Raw genomic sequence first — 19,564 nt, 5'->3', positions numbered from 1 at the left:
ATGTGCCACTCTTGTCCTAATATCGTCTTCACCCTGGTCGAGCATGTTGTGCCAGTGCCAAACTTCACCCAGTCAAGTTCAAACATTGTCTTCACTCGACTCGGTTGTGTTGTGACGGTACGCTACAGGACTGTACCCCATACCTACCCTTACATAAGTGGGATGGGGTACAAGCTTATAATATGACAAATGTGTGAACAATGCGATGTGACTATTTTTTTCATCTTCTCTCATAAACTTTCTACAGCTGGTCTGTGACATGATTTGTCCACTGGACTAATTATTCACCAGGCTCATATCCATCGAAGGACATGTCAATATACAACCTGTACTAGCGTGGCAGGTCTTTAACAAAAGTTAACTAAAAACACCAAGGTTTTTTCATGACTTGAATATTTATTATTCATATAAATATTTACTCAATTTTTAAACTAATAGTGTAAACAATTTACCGGTTATGAACAAGCTGCTTTTAATGCATATATTATTTACATTTATATACTAGTCGAGGAAAGAGAAAGAACCTAGAAATTTCCCCTTTTCCAAGAAGCACTCATAGTTTATGATAAAGTGTAGCAATGAAACGGCCAGGGGCCATTGTGCTCACCGTATACATCTTTTAGTAGGCAGGATCATGCTTAGTTTACAGGTGAATATGGTGAACACAATCAGGCATGAAGACTTTTTTTAGATGTGTATTGATGTCAAGTAATAAGACAGGGCAGTATATATAAGTTTATGATCCAACCAATAATTGTCTATGACATCAACAAGATCAATATCGTGTGATTGCTAAGAGTCCCTGCAATAAAAATATCATCGAAAATAAAAAAAATATTTTTGGCCGTCCTTGACCGGGGTTTGAACTCACGACCTTTGGATTGCCACAACACGAAAAACACGAAACATGCAATTTCGGCCATATCTGTGTCTGCGTTGTGACCTCTGTGACCTTGACAAGTAGGTCAAATTAAAAACCCATATGATATATGATGTATCCTTGCTATGAGTACCTACCACAAAAGTTTTATCGAAAACAAGTCATCAAGCGAGATATCACACTTTTTAGATATCCACATTCGACCCCCTGGTGGCCAAATTGAGAATCAGATCGGACCGATATTCAGCACAAGACGTTATCTGATATAGGGGGTTATATGTACCAAGTTTCAAGTTCATAGCTGTGGCGGTTGAGAAACGTGCCATAGTTACACTGAAACAGCCAATTTATGCCATTTGACCTCTGCAACCTTGAAAAGTAGGTCAAATTAAAAACCCGTACGATATATGATGTATCCTTGCTATTAGTACCCACCACGAAAGTTTTATTGAAAACAAGTTATTGATAAGCGAATTATCACACTTTTTAGGTATCCACATTCGGCCCCCTGGTGGCCAAGTTGAGAATCAGATCAGACCGAAATTCAGCACCAGAGGTTATCTGGTATAGGGGGTTATATGTACTAAGTTTCAAGTTCATAGCTGTGGAGGTTGAAAAACGTGCCATAGTTACACTGAAACAGCCAATTTACGCCATTTGACCTCTGTGACCTTGAAAAGTAGGTCAAATTAAAAACCCGTACGATATATGATGTACCCTTGCTATGAGTACCTACCACAAAAATTTCATTCCAAACAAGTTATTAATAAGCGAGATATCACACTTTTTAGAAATCTACATTCGGCCCCCTGGTGGCCAAATTAAGAATCAGATCGGACCGAAATTTAGTGTCACAGGTCATCTGACCAAGGGAGTCCTGTGTACAAAGTTACAAGTTCATAGGCTTAGCGGTTAAGAAACGTGCCACTGTTTTTGAAACAGGATACGACGACGACGGACGACGACGGACGACGACGGACGACGGACACTGCGGTGTTGTATAGACTCCCCTACGGTGAGCCAAAAACGAAAAAAACTTAAGCACAAGAACAAGCACATACTGTTAAACTAGACTAGATACAATATATGCACATGTACAATATATTTATTCAGAATGCTTCCGAGTCTAAATAGGCTTTATCAAAGAAAAAAAAAGGCAACCAAATGAATTACACCCTTTTTGAGAACCGACATCTTTGAGAACCGACATCTTTTTTATACCCGATATGTCACATGAGCAGATCGAGAAAAGCTTCTCGTTTTAACTCACAGCCCCATGTTGATTAATATACAAATAGTTGACCTCATCATAATACATATAGAAGGGAATGTGATCAGTCTAGAAGCCATGTTCACAATGAAATACTATAATACAAAAATGTTAGTTCTTATATTATGACTGAATAGAAGGTTCTGCTCTGAAGGCTTTTCTCCACATAAGTGTTTCATGCAGCGTATATGTCCATGACTGTTATTTCACCCCATGTTGCCCTTTAATAAAAGCCTGGTGCCTATACACCGCATGTAAGGCTGATGTGGTGATAGGCCTTTAGGCTTAGCTAAGCCTCAGAACCAGTTATCCCAGACCCAAATTAGACATGGCACCCAGTGACTGATGTGGTGATAAGCCTTTAGGCTTAGCTATGCCTCAGAACCAGTTATCCTAGACCCAAATGAGACATGGCAGCACCAACACCCAGTGACCCCAAAACCAAGCTGGGTATGCACATATGTGTCCTGGATTTATCAGGCAGAGGGTGCTATTTCCTGTCCATGTGGCAGGCCTGGACCTGCAGTCAAAATCTCCATTCAGTGGAGTCCACGCTGCAAAAGCCCACGAAATTGCTTAACAGCTTTTAGCAATATTCTTTTAAAAACACTACACTGACATTCATGATTAGTGTGAAGATATAACAGAGAAATAAAAACTGTCACTGGGCAGATTATACTCAACAATAACAACTGCAATGCCCTGAAATTCAATTCTCAGATTGCTGAAAGTGGTGAGGATTGAAGAAGCTGCAGCCTGTTGGCACCTGCCTGCAGAGGCAGAGCTCTGTAAAATATCTTAATGAACACAGAATGGGATTTTCATCGCCCTTCTTGGGGATCGATACCTCTCTGGCAAGCAACATAAAATGCAGCATCAGAATAATACGAATGTACAGCACTACACACCCAAGGAGCTGGAAAGACTCAGAGCATATGCAAATTAGCTGCCAATGTCAAATTGTACACAAGTAATATTTACATAGAAGGACTGGTATCCTCATGCTTTAATTCCAAGTACAATATATGTTACTGAAACACAATAAACCCGCTGCCAAAAGTTGGCAAAAACAAATCGAGAGTCCTTCGTGCATCTTCAGGTGACAAAGTTCACTTTCAGAAAAAAACAATTTCGGTGGCACAAGCCAAAATCAGGTTGCAACTACAAGTGTGTGAAGACATTGACTTTTTTGGTTGCAGAAGCGAAATTAAGGTCGCATGCATTACTGAATAGAACCCAACGTTCACCCCTGGTCCCAGCTGTACCAAACAAGTTTTATCACTCACGCTGGCGTTAACCTAAATTGGTGTTATCTCCTTCAGTTAAAGGGGTACACCGTTCGTAATGACTTGTGGTCCAGTTAAATAGAAATCCACTAATACACAATGCCGTAGTGCAGTTATTATGAATACGAATTTGATGAAACTTTGTTTTCACGTTAACTGTACATCAATCTACACAATGGCAATGTTGAAATTTATATCTAGTATGTATTCCCGCAATTGGACATTTTAAAATTCAATTACAAATTCAAAATTAGGCCTTTAATGTCAGCGTTGGGGACAATATTTGTTTAGAACAATTGATCTTGTGATTTAAATTCAAGACGAAAAATAACCACTTTGAAACACATGAACAAATGGTACATCAACAAAAATCTCTCCAACCATCGGGTTATGGCTTGCAGCTCATCCTAAGGAAACCTAACGCTGGCAACAATCTAACCACACCACATGAAGCATATCCAAACTAAAAAATTCTGCAGATATTAACTCTTTCACTGCCAGCCATATTTTAAAGTTATTCCCCCATCTTGCCAGCATTTTTGCCATTTTTACCACTTTTTTGTAGCAGGAGCTGGGGGCCCTCTTTGGTGCCCTCGACCACGCCCTCGGCCAGCTTGATTCCCACCTGCAGCAGGCTGCGCCCCCTGCCCACCATCACCTGAGTCATTGTCACTACTACTTTTATCATTATACCCCCAACTGCCTGGTCATTATCACCATCAGAATCAGGCTGATCACGCAAATTGATCTCAAATTGGTCTTTCTTCACCACTTCACCTGACTCGAAATACCGACTTCCTGGGGACGAGATTGAGCCGAATGCTTCCGAGAACACTTCCGAAGACATGGCGGGAGGTTTAAATCAACGTAGAATCAATAGTTTGGTTTACTTTTGATGGGTAGATGAAAACACTGAGATAACGTTTTGAAACGTTATTGGCAATTTAGAGACCTATTTTCAATAACGTTTTAAAACGTTATTGGCAGTGCCAGTGAAAGAGTTAAACGAAGTAACATTATTTTACACCGCAGCAGCTGATTAAGATGAAAAATATGTAATGTAGGAATTCATAATCCAACTGCTCGACCAACATGCCCTCAGAGTCAGTTGATTCAGAATTTCCAGGAAATGAAGACGAAAGTGATGTTGTTGGTCGACAATTCAAACAGTGAGGTAGCTTAAAACTTTCTGAAAACTTGTCCTGAATGTGAAGATTCATCAAATGCAATAAACGAAAGTGCTATTTCACACCTGATATACACTTGTGCATACAAACAGTTATAAGCAATACTTCCAAACATCAATGTTATGAAAAATTTTCGACCGTCTGAATTTCGCAGGGGAATTCTATTGTTCAAGATGTCGTCAAAGGCATATGAAAGCTGTAGGCCCCCATTGCAGTTAATGGCCGGCAAGTCCGAAAATGAATAAGCCTCTTTTCATTTTCGGGACTAATCGTCAGTTTCCATGGTTATGATCTTACAGTCATCACTGTTCACTTTCAACAAGTTCACAGATGACAATGGCAACCAAGACGATCAACAATAATCAAACCATTTCCTGTTGAAGAATTATAGTAGAGTACAGACGGAAATTTGAAGAACATCAATTTTTTGAAAATAGCTTGTGATTACAGAACATTTGGACTAGATTAAACCAAGCTGGTGATCCTGTATTTGGATCTATAACAAAAAATATTGTTGGGTTTTTCGATGTGGTGTTTAATATTACGGTAGATAATACTGTACGCTAGCACTGATTAGAACTCCTGGACTTCTGGCATTAGAGTAGAGAAGGGCACTCTCCTAATATTCAGCTGTTTAGAGCCTAAGACACACAGCTGCAGTCCTGCCGAGCAAATTATAACAAATAAACCATGCTCCTGTCGTAATTCATTAGGACCTATGCCCAGTACCAGGATAAAATCAGTACCAAATCTATCCCGGTGAAATAGGACCAATTTTGATCAAAATCATTACAATATTGGACAAATATATCAAAATCATTGCAATAGGACCAAATTTGATCAAAATCATTACAATCGGACCAATTTTGATCAAAATCATTCCTTTAGGACCAATTTCGATCAAAATCATAAGTGGTAAGAAATGAAAAGTGTTGTGGTTTTGACATGGCCATGCTAGTACCAGGAAAATTCAATTCTGCAGTTTTTGAATTCAAACATCTTTCAGAATTGAAACCTCTTGTATTCTAAGAACTCTTTCAGCCTCAGTGGCAATGGAAGTTTACTGATGACTGGCGACCGTGTGACGCGGCGTAATGCCATACGGCACAGGTCCTGAAGCGTCTCGCATCTCATTGGTGCACCCCAGAATGACACGCTTCCATTCCTGGTCCTGAAAATGAAAGGTCAATTCTGAATCAGAAAAGTGAGTGCCACTCTACAAATTGAAGGAATTAAGAACAATTTAGCTCATATTTATTTCAACACTGAATTCACATATAATTCCAAAAAAGAGGTGGTTTTTAGAATGTTGCCAGAATTAAAAAAAGTTATTCTAGTTATTATGGGAATGCAGGAGTTATTGATTTTGTAAAAAAACAACAAAAAACTTTTAAAACTTTCGAAGGAATGTGAAGAACTAGGACTTACAGTTTTTGTAACCCACAGCAGTTCAACCAGAGATAAAATTTTGGGTTAACTCCCTGTGTTCTAACCACCTGGGCCCTAATGCATAGAAGAGCAGCAGTATAAACCACGATAAAGTTATGAGAAATGATGAAAAACTCACCCAACAGCTAAGACACTGCCATCTGGTGAGAAAGAACAAGTCAAGGCATTAGGAGCAGCAGCGATCTGCTCCGGGTTGTGGTCATTGAAGACGTGCCAGAACCTCACATAGGAATCATCAGCAATGGTAGCAACGTGGGTCCCGTCATGCGAGAAGGAAACAGATCGTACGTAAGTGCCATTGGCGCCACCAGCCAGCATGAAGTGAGGTGGAGGGAAGAGATGACTGAAACAAACAAATTATGATATCAATGAACAAATTCAGCATTATTATTCAAAATACCTTCAAAGTACAGTGGAACCTCTGTTAGCGGACACCTCTCTACTAAGGACAATCTCTCTATCAAGGACACTAGTTTTGGTCCCAAATTGGTTGTTTCCATTCAATTTGACCTCTCTAATCAGGACACCTCTCTATTAAGGACAGCACTTCTCAGTCCCGAGGATGTCCTTAATAGAGAGGTTCTACTGTAGTTGACAAAAGGCGAAACGATTTTTCGATATTAGAGCAAAAACCGCTTGACAGCATAGTCGAACCAGAACTGCTTGACAGCATTGTTGAGGCAAGAACAGCTAGGTGACATCGTTGTCAAAGCAAGAACAGCTTGACGGCACTGTCAAAGCAAAAACAGCTGGACAACATTGTCAAAGCAAAAACAGTTTGGCGGCACTGTCAAAGCAAGAACAGCTTGACACCACTGTCAAAGCAAGAACAGCTTGACAACATTGTCAAAGCAAGAAGAGCTGACAGCACTGTGTGTGTAAAAGCCAGAAGTGCTTGGCAACCTTGTCAGCAATGTCAAAGCAAGGAGAGCTTGACAGCACTGTCAAAGCAAGAAGAGCTTGACAGCACTGTCAAAACAAGAACAGCTTGATAGAATTGACAAAGCAAGGACCGCTTGACAGCATTGTCAAAGTAAAAAGAGCTTTACACCATTGTCAAAGCAAGAACAGCTTGACAGCATTGTCAAGGCAAGGAGAGCTTGACAGTACTGTAAAAACAAGAAGAGCTTGACAGCACTGTAAAAGCAAGATGAGTTTGACAGAATAGTCAACGTAAGAAGAGCTTGACAGCACCGTCAAAGTAAGAAGAGCTTGACAGCATTATCCAAGCAAGAACAGCTTGACAGAAGTTTCACAGTAAGAACAATACGACAACTTAGCCCCAAAGAAATGATCTTACCAGAGTGTTTTTAGTTTTTCACCGGTATAAGGATCCCAGATGATGACCCGTGTGTCATAGGAAGATGTAGCAAGGAGAGCCCCATCTGGTGAGAAATCACAGCTGACAACGTCGTGGAAGTGGCCGTCAAGTTTACGTTCAATCTGATAACTGGACATATTCCAAATTAATACCTGAATAAGGAATAAACATGATAGTAAATTGTATTGCAACCAGCTTTTTGTAATTTGCAGACCCTTTGGTCAAGGTTCATCAAAGAAATCAGAAAACGCCCTTGTCGGTAGAAAGTTAAGGTCAATTATCATGAGTTTGCAAAATCTTGAGATGAGCAACATAAGGATTAAATGTGAAGTGAGTGGGCCTCGTGGTGAGGAGAAGAATCCTTGTAGTCAAAAACACAGAAGATGCAACGATTCAGCATTTTTTCAAAAAAATTAAACACAAAATTCGTAAACTATACACTTTGAGCTATGCACGAAGACATGTACACCACGCGACACGCAATGACTTCGTGCAGTTCCTCCGCAAACGTCACTGCCGGAGATTACCGAAGTGTTCCGAATGTGAGTTGATGGATCTTATTCTTGAGCAGACGATGGAAAGATCGATTACAAAAACATAAAATTTACATTTATCAGAAATACTTATTACAAAACAAGCCGTAAATTACGGATATATTGTATGTAGGTGTTTAAAGTGTGTAAAGCTTTTCTGTGACCATTCCAGATCTTTAAAACAAATGCTACTTGCACAAACTTTTGAGATCACATTCGAATTGATTTTGTATGTCGCCAACAACATGACCGACCAAGGAAAAGCACAGTCGACAACCATCAACGGCACTTACTGTTTTTTGTGTTCCCACGCTGGCGAGAAGCTTGGCATCAGGAGACCATGCGCAAGCGTACACCCATTTTGATATACCCCGCATAGTCTTTGTCATATTCCCATCATCGTGAATATCCCAAACTTTGAGCGTGCCATCTCGACTACCGGACACTAATAATAAGCTGCCGTCCGGAGCGAATTTCAGATCTCTGATGACCTCACGATGGTCAATAAGTTCAAGCATCAGTTTACCTGAAATTGTAAAATGGAAACCGTGATCAGTTTTTCCTGACATTTGAGTTGGAAAAAATGGTGGAGGAAGATATATCTCTTTTGATGTATTGGGGGGGGGGGGGGGGGGGGTGGGTCAATATCTCAACTGGGCTAACACATGGACACCCCAGGAAGATCTACATGTAAATATACTTGCATGTCTGAGACGAAATTACTGTTCCTTATGAATGTTAACACAATATGTCAGGTGATTTTCACAGTAACACTGCAGAGAAGCGTGCTGCTGCATTTTCGAGTATGGAATAGATGACTTGCATGAAACATTTATAGCAGACGGCGTCAGAAGGCTTGACTGAGCCAGGTTGAGTGTGACATCTGATCCACAGGGTCACAAGCGGTGTGGTTCTGTTCCATCTCCTGATACTGTCCACCATTATGTTGTGCACAATTATGCAAGTAAAGGAATCTCTCCAATAATGCAAGTTTTAAATGACGTCAACATCATTTGTTATTATTTCCTTGGTGTCCACTGTCTGGGAAAATCCCAGGGCGCTCTGGCTTTGGCACTGCACATCTGTAGTGCCTGTGATGAGGAAGTCTCACACTCTCCCATTTTCGTAAGTGGTCGATTTTTTTTGTCGCAACCATTTGGGCCTAGGGCCCCGCACTCACTTCAGAGGGCATTATTAATGGGCTTCAGCTCCATGAAGCTTTCATCAGTGCACCCTGCCCCTGTGGATTTCATGTTCCCAAGGTAAGTATACGTACATTGCCACGTCATTTAAATAATGCAAGTTTTATTCTTCTTTGTAAGGCAAACACATTCATCCTCAAAGACAGGGTTAAAGGTACACATCAAAACTTATTGTACTTCAGAATTATTATTGTGTAGCAAAACTAAAGTCTGCTGCAAGACCTCAACTGTACATGTAACTTTTTAATACTGCTCAGCAATAATTTTCTTTTTTATGGCGTATTACTTATGATTTTAAGGTTAACTGGTCATATCACTTTCTCCGTCATATTATCAAGTGATTGACTCGAAATACATGTCCAATACACAATCCACTTGAACTTGTTTCATCAATTCTGAAGATTATTAATAATTTTGTCAACTTCTTCCATGTTTAGCACAAGATAAGGACAAAACCAGATCACAAGATACGTGATCACAAATAAACACAAGAATTGACTTATCAGTCAATTTAAAGACTGTCCATGTTCACAGTAGGGATTGACTGTGTTCTTTCCCTCCAAATTACGTTTAATGAATCATTGATTCAAGTCCATAGGTATTGGAGTATAGGTATTGGAGCTCACAAAGATGGGCATTACATGATGGGCAGTATTTAGGTAAATGTCATTCAAGGGGTGGGAAACTTTTGTTTGCTAGACTTGTGTCATCTTGATATGCGCTAATTGCTGAGGGGAACAGTCTTTTTAATCACCTCTTCGTATGGGTTCTTAATAAAGTGAGATAGGCGTATAGGACCAAGCTGGATGCAATGCCTGAGCTGTGGAAACAAGGGAACAATGACATGGAATTTTAGTAGAAAGGCAAAAGATTTTCCCTGCAGAATATTTTTTTAAGCATTACCACTTGTGAAATTCTCTAAAATATCCTGCACACAAAACTTTTCTGTTATACAGTACTGAGGGGGCTAAGTTATTAAAGTTGGCGAGAAGCAACACATAAACCATCATTCCCAAAGAGCGAGCAAAGATAATTTCAGAGTTGGAGTCCTTCTAATCAGCGACTAAAGCCAATCTTCCCTTGTTTTTATCTGCAAACAGCTGCTAAAATTTTACGATGTTCAGATCACCAAATCAAACCTTTTCATGATCTTTCTGAAGTTTGATATGTGAACTTCATCACAATAAATGAGGGAAATTGAGACTTTTGTGAATCTAAAAATCCGACAAAACAATTTCAAATCAGTGTGCCGCCATCTTTGTTCCTCTTTTCTGACAAAAAAAAACATGGTGGCAAAGTGTTTTGGATTTTTGTGGTCGAGTTTTTAGCTTTACAAAATTATTTCTTTCCCTTCAATATCAATGTGATCAATTTGCAGGCATCCTTAAAAACCGCAAAATGATGTAACTATCCTCTTTCTGGTTATAAAAAGTCTTACATATTTAGGTAAGAACTGGAAGTCGGGTTCAGTATGTTATGGTCAGTAATTAGTGTTACCAGAGAGTTGCATACCTGTTGCCACATCCCATGTTCGAATCCTGCCACTGTTTAATCCAGTTGCGAGTATTAGACCTTTACAAGAGAAGAAATGTTTTATATTGAGATTCACAGATTGGGGCCTCATCTCAGCTGTGGAAGATCCAAATGCAAGAGCCCATATCAATTCGCCGGCATCAATGGTTATGGTTTTCCTCAGGGAGTCCCGGCCGGTTGGGTTCGTCTCTGAATTTGTACGATGGCTGAAGCCATGATTGTTAATGAAACCATTGTTGTCATCATCAACATCTCTGAAAATGTTATTGGAAGATTAAAAGGCTGGTACCTCCAGTATCATTGAATATATGACTGCTATTATTCATTACATGTAACGCAAGTACATTTTTTCAGTACCACTTGTAACTGTTTAAAGGTAAAAATTTGAAATTTGTAGTTGATTGGAAAATTTTCAATTGTGAAAATACCCACTGAATATAAATTTCAACATTGCCATTGTGTATAGACAGACATAACAGATACCATTTATACCAAGTTTCATAAGAATTACATGCATAAAAACTGCACTACAGCATTGTGTCTAACTGCGATTCTATTTTCCTAACCCACATTTTACAAACAGCGTACCCCTTCAAAAAATATATCACCCACATTGATTGTATTACCATAGCTATCACATCATAATTGTACAAAAAACAATTGAGTAATGTGGGTACCGGTAGGTCATCAGTTAACCCTTTCGCTGCTGATTGATTTTTTTGTTCTGCAACTGGCTGTGCCGATTGAATTTTCCATATTTTTCAAATTTCGACCATGGTTCTTATGAACCTAATTTATGAGAAATCCATTGTCGACAGAGTGCAATAATGCATACAACAAAATGTTCAGCATGACCAACTCTTCATTTGTGGCACAGCGAGAAGGGATTAGCGTTGTGCCGAGTGGCGACATCAGCAGTGAAAGTGTTAACAAGCATTTTTCCCGAGTCATTACTCTATACACCATGCTCTCTGTATCACAAAGAATTTATACAAAAGTAACCAAATGCAGCCCTGGCTTTATTTCACCAGTTTACGAGTTCAGGCAAGACCTTGGCTATTCCACCTCAGTATTGTTCTTTGTATTAGGAGAGAGAAGGTCTCATTTACATGAATGCTTTATCTAAGGAAATAAGGTAAGGTGGTAAAATTAAGGGAAGATGGTACAACTATAGCTTTAGCCCTAGTATAGCCTACCTGTGCATTACTGCGGATGACCACTGTAGGGGTCATAATTGTACCGTGGCTATGATTGAACCACTTCACCTAACATGTAATAATCTTAGCCAGAGAAACACATCAGTAAACATGGTAAATTCAAAACTTGTCTCACCTGTTGTATTTTATTTTGTACCATGGTACAATTTTCACAATTCTGGTCCCACATGACCAGGCAAACAGGTTACCATGAGGAGACCAGGCGGTTGACCAGGTCTCACAGCCAGCCTTTTGGGCTGCTGGGTAATTCCTCGGCCGCAGCTCAGCAATCTGCAGGGCTTGGTCTGAAAGTTGGAAAACATTAGCTTAGAAAAGATTGGTCATATCCGTGGAACAGGCACATGTACAGACTTGATGCTGCCCTGGTCATTCACATCTCACACTCTCACTGGCTAGCCACATGGGGAGTGGCAAGTAGAAAACAGCACTGGTTGGAGGGCTACGGTGACATCACATATTGGTGACACTAGTTTATGGTGAATGTCTTGGGAGCACACAGTTTGAACACTCGCGTAAGAATAAGAACTTTGAATTTGTGATGTGTGGTGCCAAAGAAATGGTGTGATGTGAACTTTTATAATCTCTGACATGAAGGCATTGACATTTGCAAATGTAGGCAGTTCATGAAGAAAGAGAGTTGTTTTGAAATGTGTGTCATGTGAGTCGAAATGTGTGTCATGTCAAGTTTGGTGTAACATGTGGCTTATGACGGTGGGTGACCTTGACCTTTGAAATTTCAAAGGCGTACGCCTTTCGTTAAAAATTTTGAATTTGTAATTGAATTTGAAAATTCTCGATTGCGTATATACATACTAAATATAAATTTCAGCATTGCCTTTCTCTAGACAGATATACAAATACTATAAATACAAAGTTTCAACAAATTTGTATTTATAATAACTGCACTACGGCATTGTGTATAAGTGGATTTATGAATTACGAACGGTGTACCCCTTTAAACAGATCAGGATCAATCAGCAGGTGTGTACAAAGTTTGGTTAACATTGCATCATCGACCTAGGAGGGTTAGTGGAACAAACAGACAAATAGTCCTTTATACAGAGCAGGGCCTTGATGAACTTGACCTTCTCTTTCCCTAAATAAAATATCAATTCATGGTTGTAGCTAAAAATTTGTCCAACTACAGTTCAGCTGAAAAGATCAAAAACATATTCATTTTGCTATGAAAACATCATAGAATGGAGACAGTTTTTGTACCACCCTGTAAGTTCCTTCATTGGACTCATCACCCCAAGAACTTGATTCAGCAACGGACACGATTTCACACTTGCAAAAATGAAGACAGAAATTTACATATTACAGCTGTTAGGCCCTACCTTGCACTTTCACTGGCATTTTCACAACTATCCTCAATGCTGTCTAGGAATAGTTTTCAAAATAGTGTCTAGTCTAGTAATAAGGTAAGGACACAGAGATATGGCCTTAAATATCATCAGGAAACTAGGACAGCTGTCTGACCCATCTTAAGCCCATCATAAAAGTAACATGTGCATGTATGTACATGAGTAGAATCAAGTATCTCTAATCAATACTTGGTAGAAACATAAATAACTATAACATGGACATGATTTTAAAGGCCAATCAAGTGCCATGTTATTCATGTTATCATTTTCCATTATCTCTGAAGCTCCAAGTCAATAGTACAGTTAAAATAGGAACTATGCCAGAATCATTATACTTTGAAGGATACTATAAATAGTTGGCCGAGGTGAATGACACCCTGAATGTTTATCTGAAGGATAGTGCCGAATCGGTAGATGTCGTCCTGGGTATACCAAAACATTACCCAGGACCAACCTGGGTAATCCTAAAAATTACACAGAATCGTGCTCTGGCGACATTCATGACATTGATCTGTTTTGCCCCTCACGGAGTTTAAATTCACCATTCATGACATCAATCAATTTCTTTTTAATTTCTCTGCCTTTAGATACGAAAGTGGCCTCTCTAAACGACGGGACTAAATACGCTTTTAAACCATCAACAAAAACTTTGAAAGCCATTTCGATAAATGTCATAAATTTGTGCACTGCAAAAAACTAAAGTACCATTTTCAAGAACCTCGCCCACAGGTTGAAATGAAATGGCCAGGGCCATTGTGCTCACCTCATGTGGAGGAAAGATGGATAAAGAGCATGGTATTGTGTCATGTAGTGTTAGGTTTGATGTAGGTCCAAGCAATTACAATTTCCCCAAAATGGCCAATTTACAGTACATTCGACCTCTGTGACCTTGAAAAGTAGGTCAAATCAAAGAAGACCCGGGTGACACATTGAATGGTTGTTAGAATTAGATGTACCTATGATATAAAATTGGTGCCAATCAGGCAAGTAATACTAGGAATAATGGCATTTTGAAGAATTTAGGATTTGGCCCCCTCCCTGGAGGCCAAACGGCAAATCAGATCGCACCAAACTTCGGTACCTGAGACCACCTGACCAAGGGGTACATGTGTACTTAATTTGTGATCAATAGTCATTGCAGTTAAGAAACGTGCCATAGTTACGGCCTGACGGCCAATTTACGCCATTTGACCTCTGTGACCTTGACAAGAAGGTCAAATTAAAAACCTGTGTGACATATATTGTATGGCGGTTAGATGTACCCATGATATCAAATTGGTGGCAATCGGGCAAGAAGTTAAGGAATAATCAAATTTTTAAGGTTTTTGGATTTTGCCCCCTGGTGGTCAAGTGGTGAATCATATTGGACCAAACTTCGGTCCCTGAGATTACCTGACTAAGGGGTAAATGTGTACCAAATTTGGGATCAATAGTCATTGCAGTTTAGAAACGTGCCATCGTTACATCCTAACGGCCAATTTACAGTATTTGACCTCTGTGACCTTGAAAAGGAGGGCAAATCGAAAACCCGGAGGATATATGATGCACCTTTGCTAGAAGTACCTACCACATTTTTTTCAAAATTTCCCGACTACTATTAAGGGAGATATTGCATATTTTCACTTTTAACGTTTGGCCCCCTGGTGGCCAAACCATGAAACGAATCGGACCGAAACTTGGTCTCCAAGGTGTCATTACATAAGGGTACATGTGTACCAGGTTTCAACTCAATAGCTCTAACAGTTACAAAACGTGCCCTGCTAACGGACGACGGACGACGACGACGACGACGACGACGACGGACGACGGATGCCACGGTATGGGATAAGCTCACCTCTGCTAAGAGGTGAGCTGAAAATGTGCAGATTTCAAACTAATGTTTAGTGTCCTAAACGTTACCCAGGACGATCAGGACGACATCTACCGATTCGGCATAAATAGTTGGCCGAAGTGAATGACAGCCTGAATGTTTATCTTTAGCGGAGATGCTGACTTCATGCCACTTGAGTTTAATTACTGGGATTATGTTTGCATTATTCTTGGTGCAGGGTGATATGCAAGTTTAGTCTTGGTCAACCTACTTTTGGCCTTATACCTGTACAGTTATGTACCGCAGTGTACTGAAAATCTGACCAAGAGTTAAAGGCCATATATCAAGGTTTTTTGCCATTTTCTGCTGTAAGACGATTTCAAAAGTGTACCTAACACTTTATACAATACAGAAAACCAAATTCAATTAGCTCCATCCATTTTGAAGATATAGCCAATTATGTGTTTGACAACTTGATTACCTAATCAGGCTAGCAACTGGCTTGTCAGAGCCAGGCGGCGGGTTCAGCAAAAGTTGTGATGTAGATCAGGTTATCTGTACATGTCATGCAATCATAAAAGCAGGAGGGCCTTAATTAATTATGCACACCTGGAAGTAATGTGTTTCATTCACTATGGTGTATTGTGTGGCTCCAAATTGTGTCAAGGATAGCACAAAGAACAATCGAATGACGGATGGGACCCATTTTCATGAATTTCCAAATCCAGTTGAACGAGAGAGGAGGAAGCTGTGGATTCGGAAGTGCAAACGTTTGGAGTGTTGGAAGCCTGGGCCTTCGACCAAACTTTGCAGTGATCACTTTATCGATACGGATTATCACATGAAGCCGGATATCTGCATCCAACTGAATATTAAATGCCACTTGTTAAAAACAGCTGTTCCAACCATGTCAATTGCATTTAATGCCCGAGGCTGCTGAGGTCGGTTGTTATACATAATGTGTAGGCCCTATTGGGGCCTGTGATACCGCATAGTGTCTTCTTGCGTTCCAGCCATAGCAAGGTGACAGCGACACAGGTCAGTGTCAGTGACAGCCACTGTCAATGACAGATTATTGTCATCTGACATCTAGGCCTATCTAACGTTGCACGGCATTATATCGTCACGTCAAGATGATTGTGCATAATACCGTCACTTTTCAATAGTAGTTCAGCGTCATGACATAACTGGCGATACAACACTGACGAGGCGAAACAATATTGTGCAACATTAGTCTGTTCAAAAATCATACATGTTATGCATCTGCAACCGTCTATCAATGTCTTCTTTGCTATATCGGCAGGTCTGCCATGCAAATTGATTAACCACAAATTCTAATCACTTTCGTCCGAATGATCACTCTCATTATGATCTAGTGATATTAATGGGTCGAACATGTACGGCTCAACGTTTAAATATCCTTCTGTATCGACCAAAACATCCTCAAATTCACTGCTCTCACTGTCTGAACTGTATGCGGAAGCCATCTTGCTTTGTTCTGACTGACCTGATCTACGTCATCAAAAAATCCCTAGCGGCCACATGTGGAACTAATCTAAAGTTGTGTGTGGTGGGAAATTCAAATAGTTTAAAATTGAAAATTGAAATAACTAAATAATGACTTTATTATTAGAATTTTTTTAATGTCTGAGATCTTGTTTTTTTAACCCTCAACATATTTCATGAGTATCAAGCATGTTTTCAAACCTTGATATATGGCCTTTAAGTTGAACTTTACTTTTTAGCACTGTACTGCCGGGAACTTGTCTTCAGCTGTAATTTGCCTTGAAATCATGTAGGTGAAGGAAAACTTAAGAATTACAAATTACAAATTACTTTATTCACGATATAAAATGAAGTTTACATTGCCTGGTTTGAAAGAATAAAGCATACATATGAAAAACTACTAACTAACTACATGTAACTACAATCAAATAATATATTGTAATAACCTGTCCCTTTTTGGGTAAGTTTACAGCACAAAACTGTGAAACTCTCCTAGTTAAGTCATCTTCAGACATAAAAATCGATATTTGGTTGATTTGTACATGTATTATTCGAAACTTTACTTGATAAATCTTATCTCCCATCATAAAATTTTTATATTTTTAAAGAAAATCGATGTCATTGCAAAGGAGTTTATTATCTTGTTATGGAGTGGGAGACATGAAAACTCTCCTGCGCAAGGGGTATTTCCTTCATTATGTATCTAGCCATGTGTTTTAATATCAATGGCATCATTCCAATAGTAGAATGACTCCCCCTGTGCATGGCACAGCATGACCAAAACATATGACGAGTGAACCAAACTGAGCAGACGATATCATTCATTCATATTAACCATTATACAAACGCCACGCCATCTGAGATCAGCACAAAGAATTATCATGATTATTTATGACGTAGGTCTACGATGTTGGCAATTTCGCACTACATGTAAGGGGCTGTAGCAAAATTAAAGTGAAGCCAATAAAAACAAAAACAAATTCGTTTGGGGGAGGGTGTCAAGGGGTCCAGGGAGCTCAGGGATCAAAGGGTTAAACAGTCCAAATCATAAAATCAAAACCTACATCATAGTACTGGGGTATACAAAAGTCCCTTGACTGATTTACTGGTAGTTTTGATCTCCAAGAATATGAATATCGAAGCTCTTAGTCTTACCTATGTCATCAGGTTTAACATCATCACCAAAGCTTGCCATTCCAGTATCAGGAGAACAATGGTGTGAATCCTATCCTATTTTACAAATGTACAGATGACAAATTCAGAGTTGTTGGGACTAGAGCTTGGATCTTGATGGATGCCTGCAAATATAATTCAATAAATTTCCATCATTATTGGAATTTGACCATGATATCTCATGTCCCCCGATAGTTTATTGTCATGCCATAATGTGTCGTACGTATTAGATTTGGCAGGGGTTATTTACAGGACAGCCGTGGATGTATACTGAACAGCGAAAAATGACCTTGCATCCACAACATTTTTTGTTCATAATGATATTATGGTATATGGCATATCTTACAAATCTCACTTCTATATAAGGAAAATGAATGATATTGTCAGTCATTTTTTTTGTGAAAGTCGCTTTTTTTATGATAAATGAACAAATATCACTATTAAAAAATGATAAGATTCACAGAAAGAATAAGAAAATAAAAATTTTTACCTCAGTGAGTTTTAAACTGGGGACGCTGGCGTCATAGGCCAGTGTCCTTACCATTTGGCCACCAGACCAGGATTTTTTTGAAGATCTTGGGGCAATCTTGTGGACCTTTATATGAAGTCTTGAACATTTCTAATCGCCTAGTCACTAGTGTAGAAAAACAATTCAGATGCAAAGTGTCGCTGAACGGCATCGAATTTCTTTTAGATAATTAACATTAGATCTGTGGGGAAATGAAGCCGATATTAGCCTCAAACATTGAAGCCCGAGTGAAATAAAATTCGCTGAGGACTGGAATGATCTGATTGGATGAAAAATGTTGTGGATGGAACGTCACTTTCAGGCTTGTGTCAACGATTTTGTTGTGGAAATTACCACTTTGATTACATTTTGAAACTCCCTCTACCATAGATCCATGCGCTTGATTGGGAACAACGTTTTACGAAGACGTTGCGTCACGTCACGTTACAGTAATGTAAAAATGCATGGTGACGTGACGACGACCAACAGTATGAGCATGTTATCTAAACGTATTTCCCAATCAAGTGCATGGATCTAGACTATAGTGGGAGAGTAGAAGGTTGTGGCAGTGTCTAAAACGTACCGTCGCCTCTTCCAGGCCAACGTCTTAAGTCTTGTATTGAAAGTTGATTTTGTATGTATGGGCCTGTGAAATCATTTTGCAGCTTTCACAAGGAAAATGGTTGCCGTCAAAGTTAGCCATGCATTGCCGGATGGAAATTCTGCCAAACAGCTAGTACACACTGGCGCATGCATTGCCAATTATTTGTCATGATATGGCGATCTAGCATATTGATTGAATTATTCCTATCCTATATTTATATAGACTTAGGAGCAACTGCAAAATTGAAAATAGCCGGGACTGTCACTGTGCTAAATGATATGATAGGAATTGCATTGTATTGTACAGAGGGACAGAGTGACAGAGCTACTATTGTCCCGGCTATTCTGTAGTTAGGCCTAGACTTATTTTGTGGTGGTATCGAATGTTCAAGTCACGGTCAAGCGACTGTGACAACAAAACAAGCCAAGTTTTGGAGGAGTCTTTAGAAAATCCGATTATTGACCACAACAAAAAGGTGTACAAAATGTGCAGTAAACTTTCTGGAGACAACCTATTTCTGGACAAAACAAATTGGGTATGTAATGCCATTTTTGGTGTATACCCCTACTTTATCAAATTTTCAATACCTTATTCAGATACTCACACTGCAAACAACCCTCTCTGCTCCTGTAGTTTTGTAGAAAACCGAAAAATCGAAAACCAAATTTGTGCTGGTGTTGACAAATACAAATTGCGTTAGGTGGCGCTTCAGTAAATTACC

At 39.4% G+C, this 19,564-nt stretch overlaps 1 protein-coding gene across 2 annotated transcripts; it reads right to left on the bottom strand.

The window, feature by feature from the left end:
* Positions 1 to 389: 389 nt before the first annotated feature.
* Positions 390 to 19,544, bottom strand: LOC135482685 (WD repeat and SOCS box-containing protein 1-like). Of its 2 annotated transcripts, XM_064762940.1 has the most exons (8): positions 19,448 to 19,544; positions 17,714 to 17,856; positions 11,994 to 12,162; positions 10,641 to 10,915; positions 8,220 to 8,452; positions 7,373 to 7,545; positions 6,191 to 6,415; positions 390 to 5,794 (listed from the first exon to the last, which is right to left on the bottom strand). In XM_064762940.1, the coding sequence occupies exons 2-8, from the start codon at positions 17,751 to 17,753 to the stop codon at positions 5,626 to 5,628; spliced, it is 1,284 nt and encodes a 427-aa protein (XP_064619010.1). In that variant the 5' UTR covers positions 17,754 to 17,856; positions 19,448 to 19,544; the 3' UTR covers positions 390 to 5,625. The 2 variants fall into 2 exon arrangements, with proteins under 2 accessions (XP_064619010.1, XP_064619011.1); XM_064762941.1 differs by lacking the exons at positions 17,714 to 17,856; positions 19,448 to 19,544 and adding an exon at positions 13,216 to 13,277.
* Between the last annotated feature and the right edge of the window lie 20 nt (positions 19,545 to 19,564).

The sequence above is a fragment of the Lineus longissimus genome, chromosome 2 (assembly GCF_910592395.1).
Source record: "Lineus longissimus chromosome 2, tnLinLong1.2, whole genome shotgun sequence".
In the NCBI taxonomy this organism is placed as follows: Eukaryota; Metazoa; Nemertea; class Pilidiophora; order Heteronemertea; family Lineidae; genus Lineus; species Lineus longissimus.
The sequence above is the reverse complement of the archived record's forward strand: the minus strand, read 5'-3'. Positions and strand labels throughout refer to the sequence as shown.

Coding starts and splice junctions, on each gene's coding strand:
- LOC135482685 (XM_064762940.1), bottom strand. CDS start 17,753: ATGGCAAGCTTTGGTGATGATGTTAAACCTGATGACATAG. Junction 8,453..10,640: donor AACATGGGATGTGGCAACAG/GTATGCAACTCT, acceptor TTACAATTTCAG/GTAAACTGATGCTTGAACTT. Junction 7,546..8,219: donor GCGTGGGAACACAAAAAACA/GTAAGTGCCGTT, acceptor TTCCTTATTCAG/GTATTAATTTGGAATATGTC.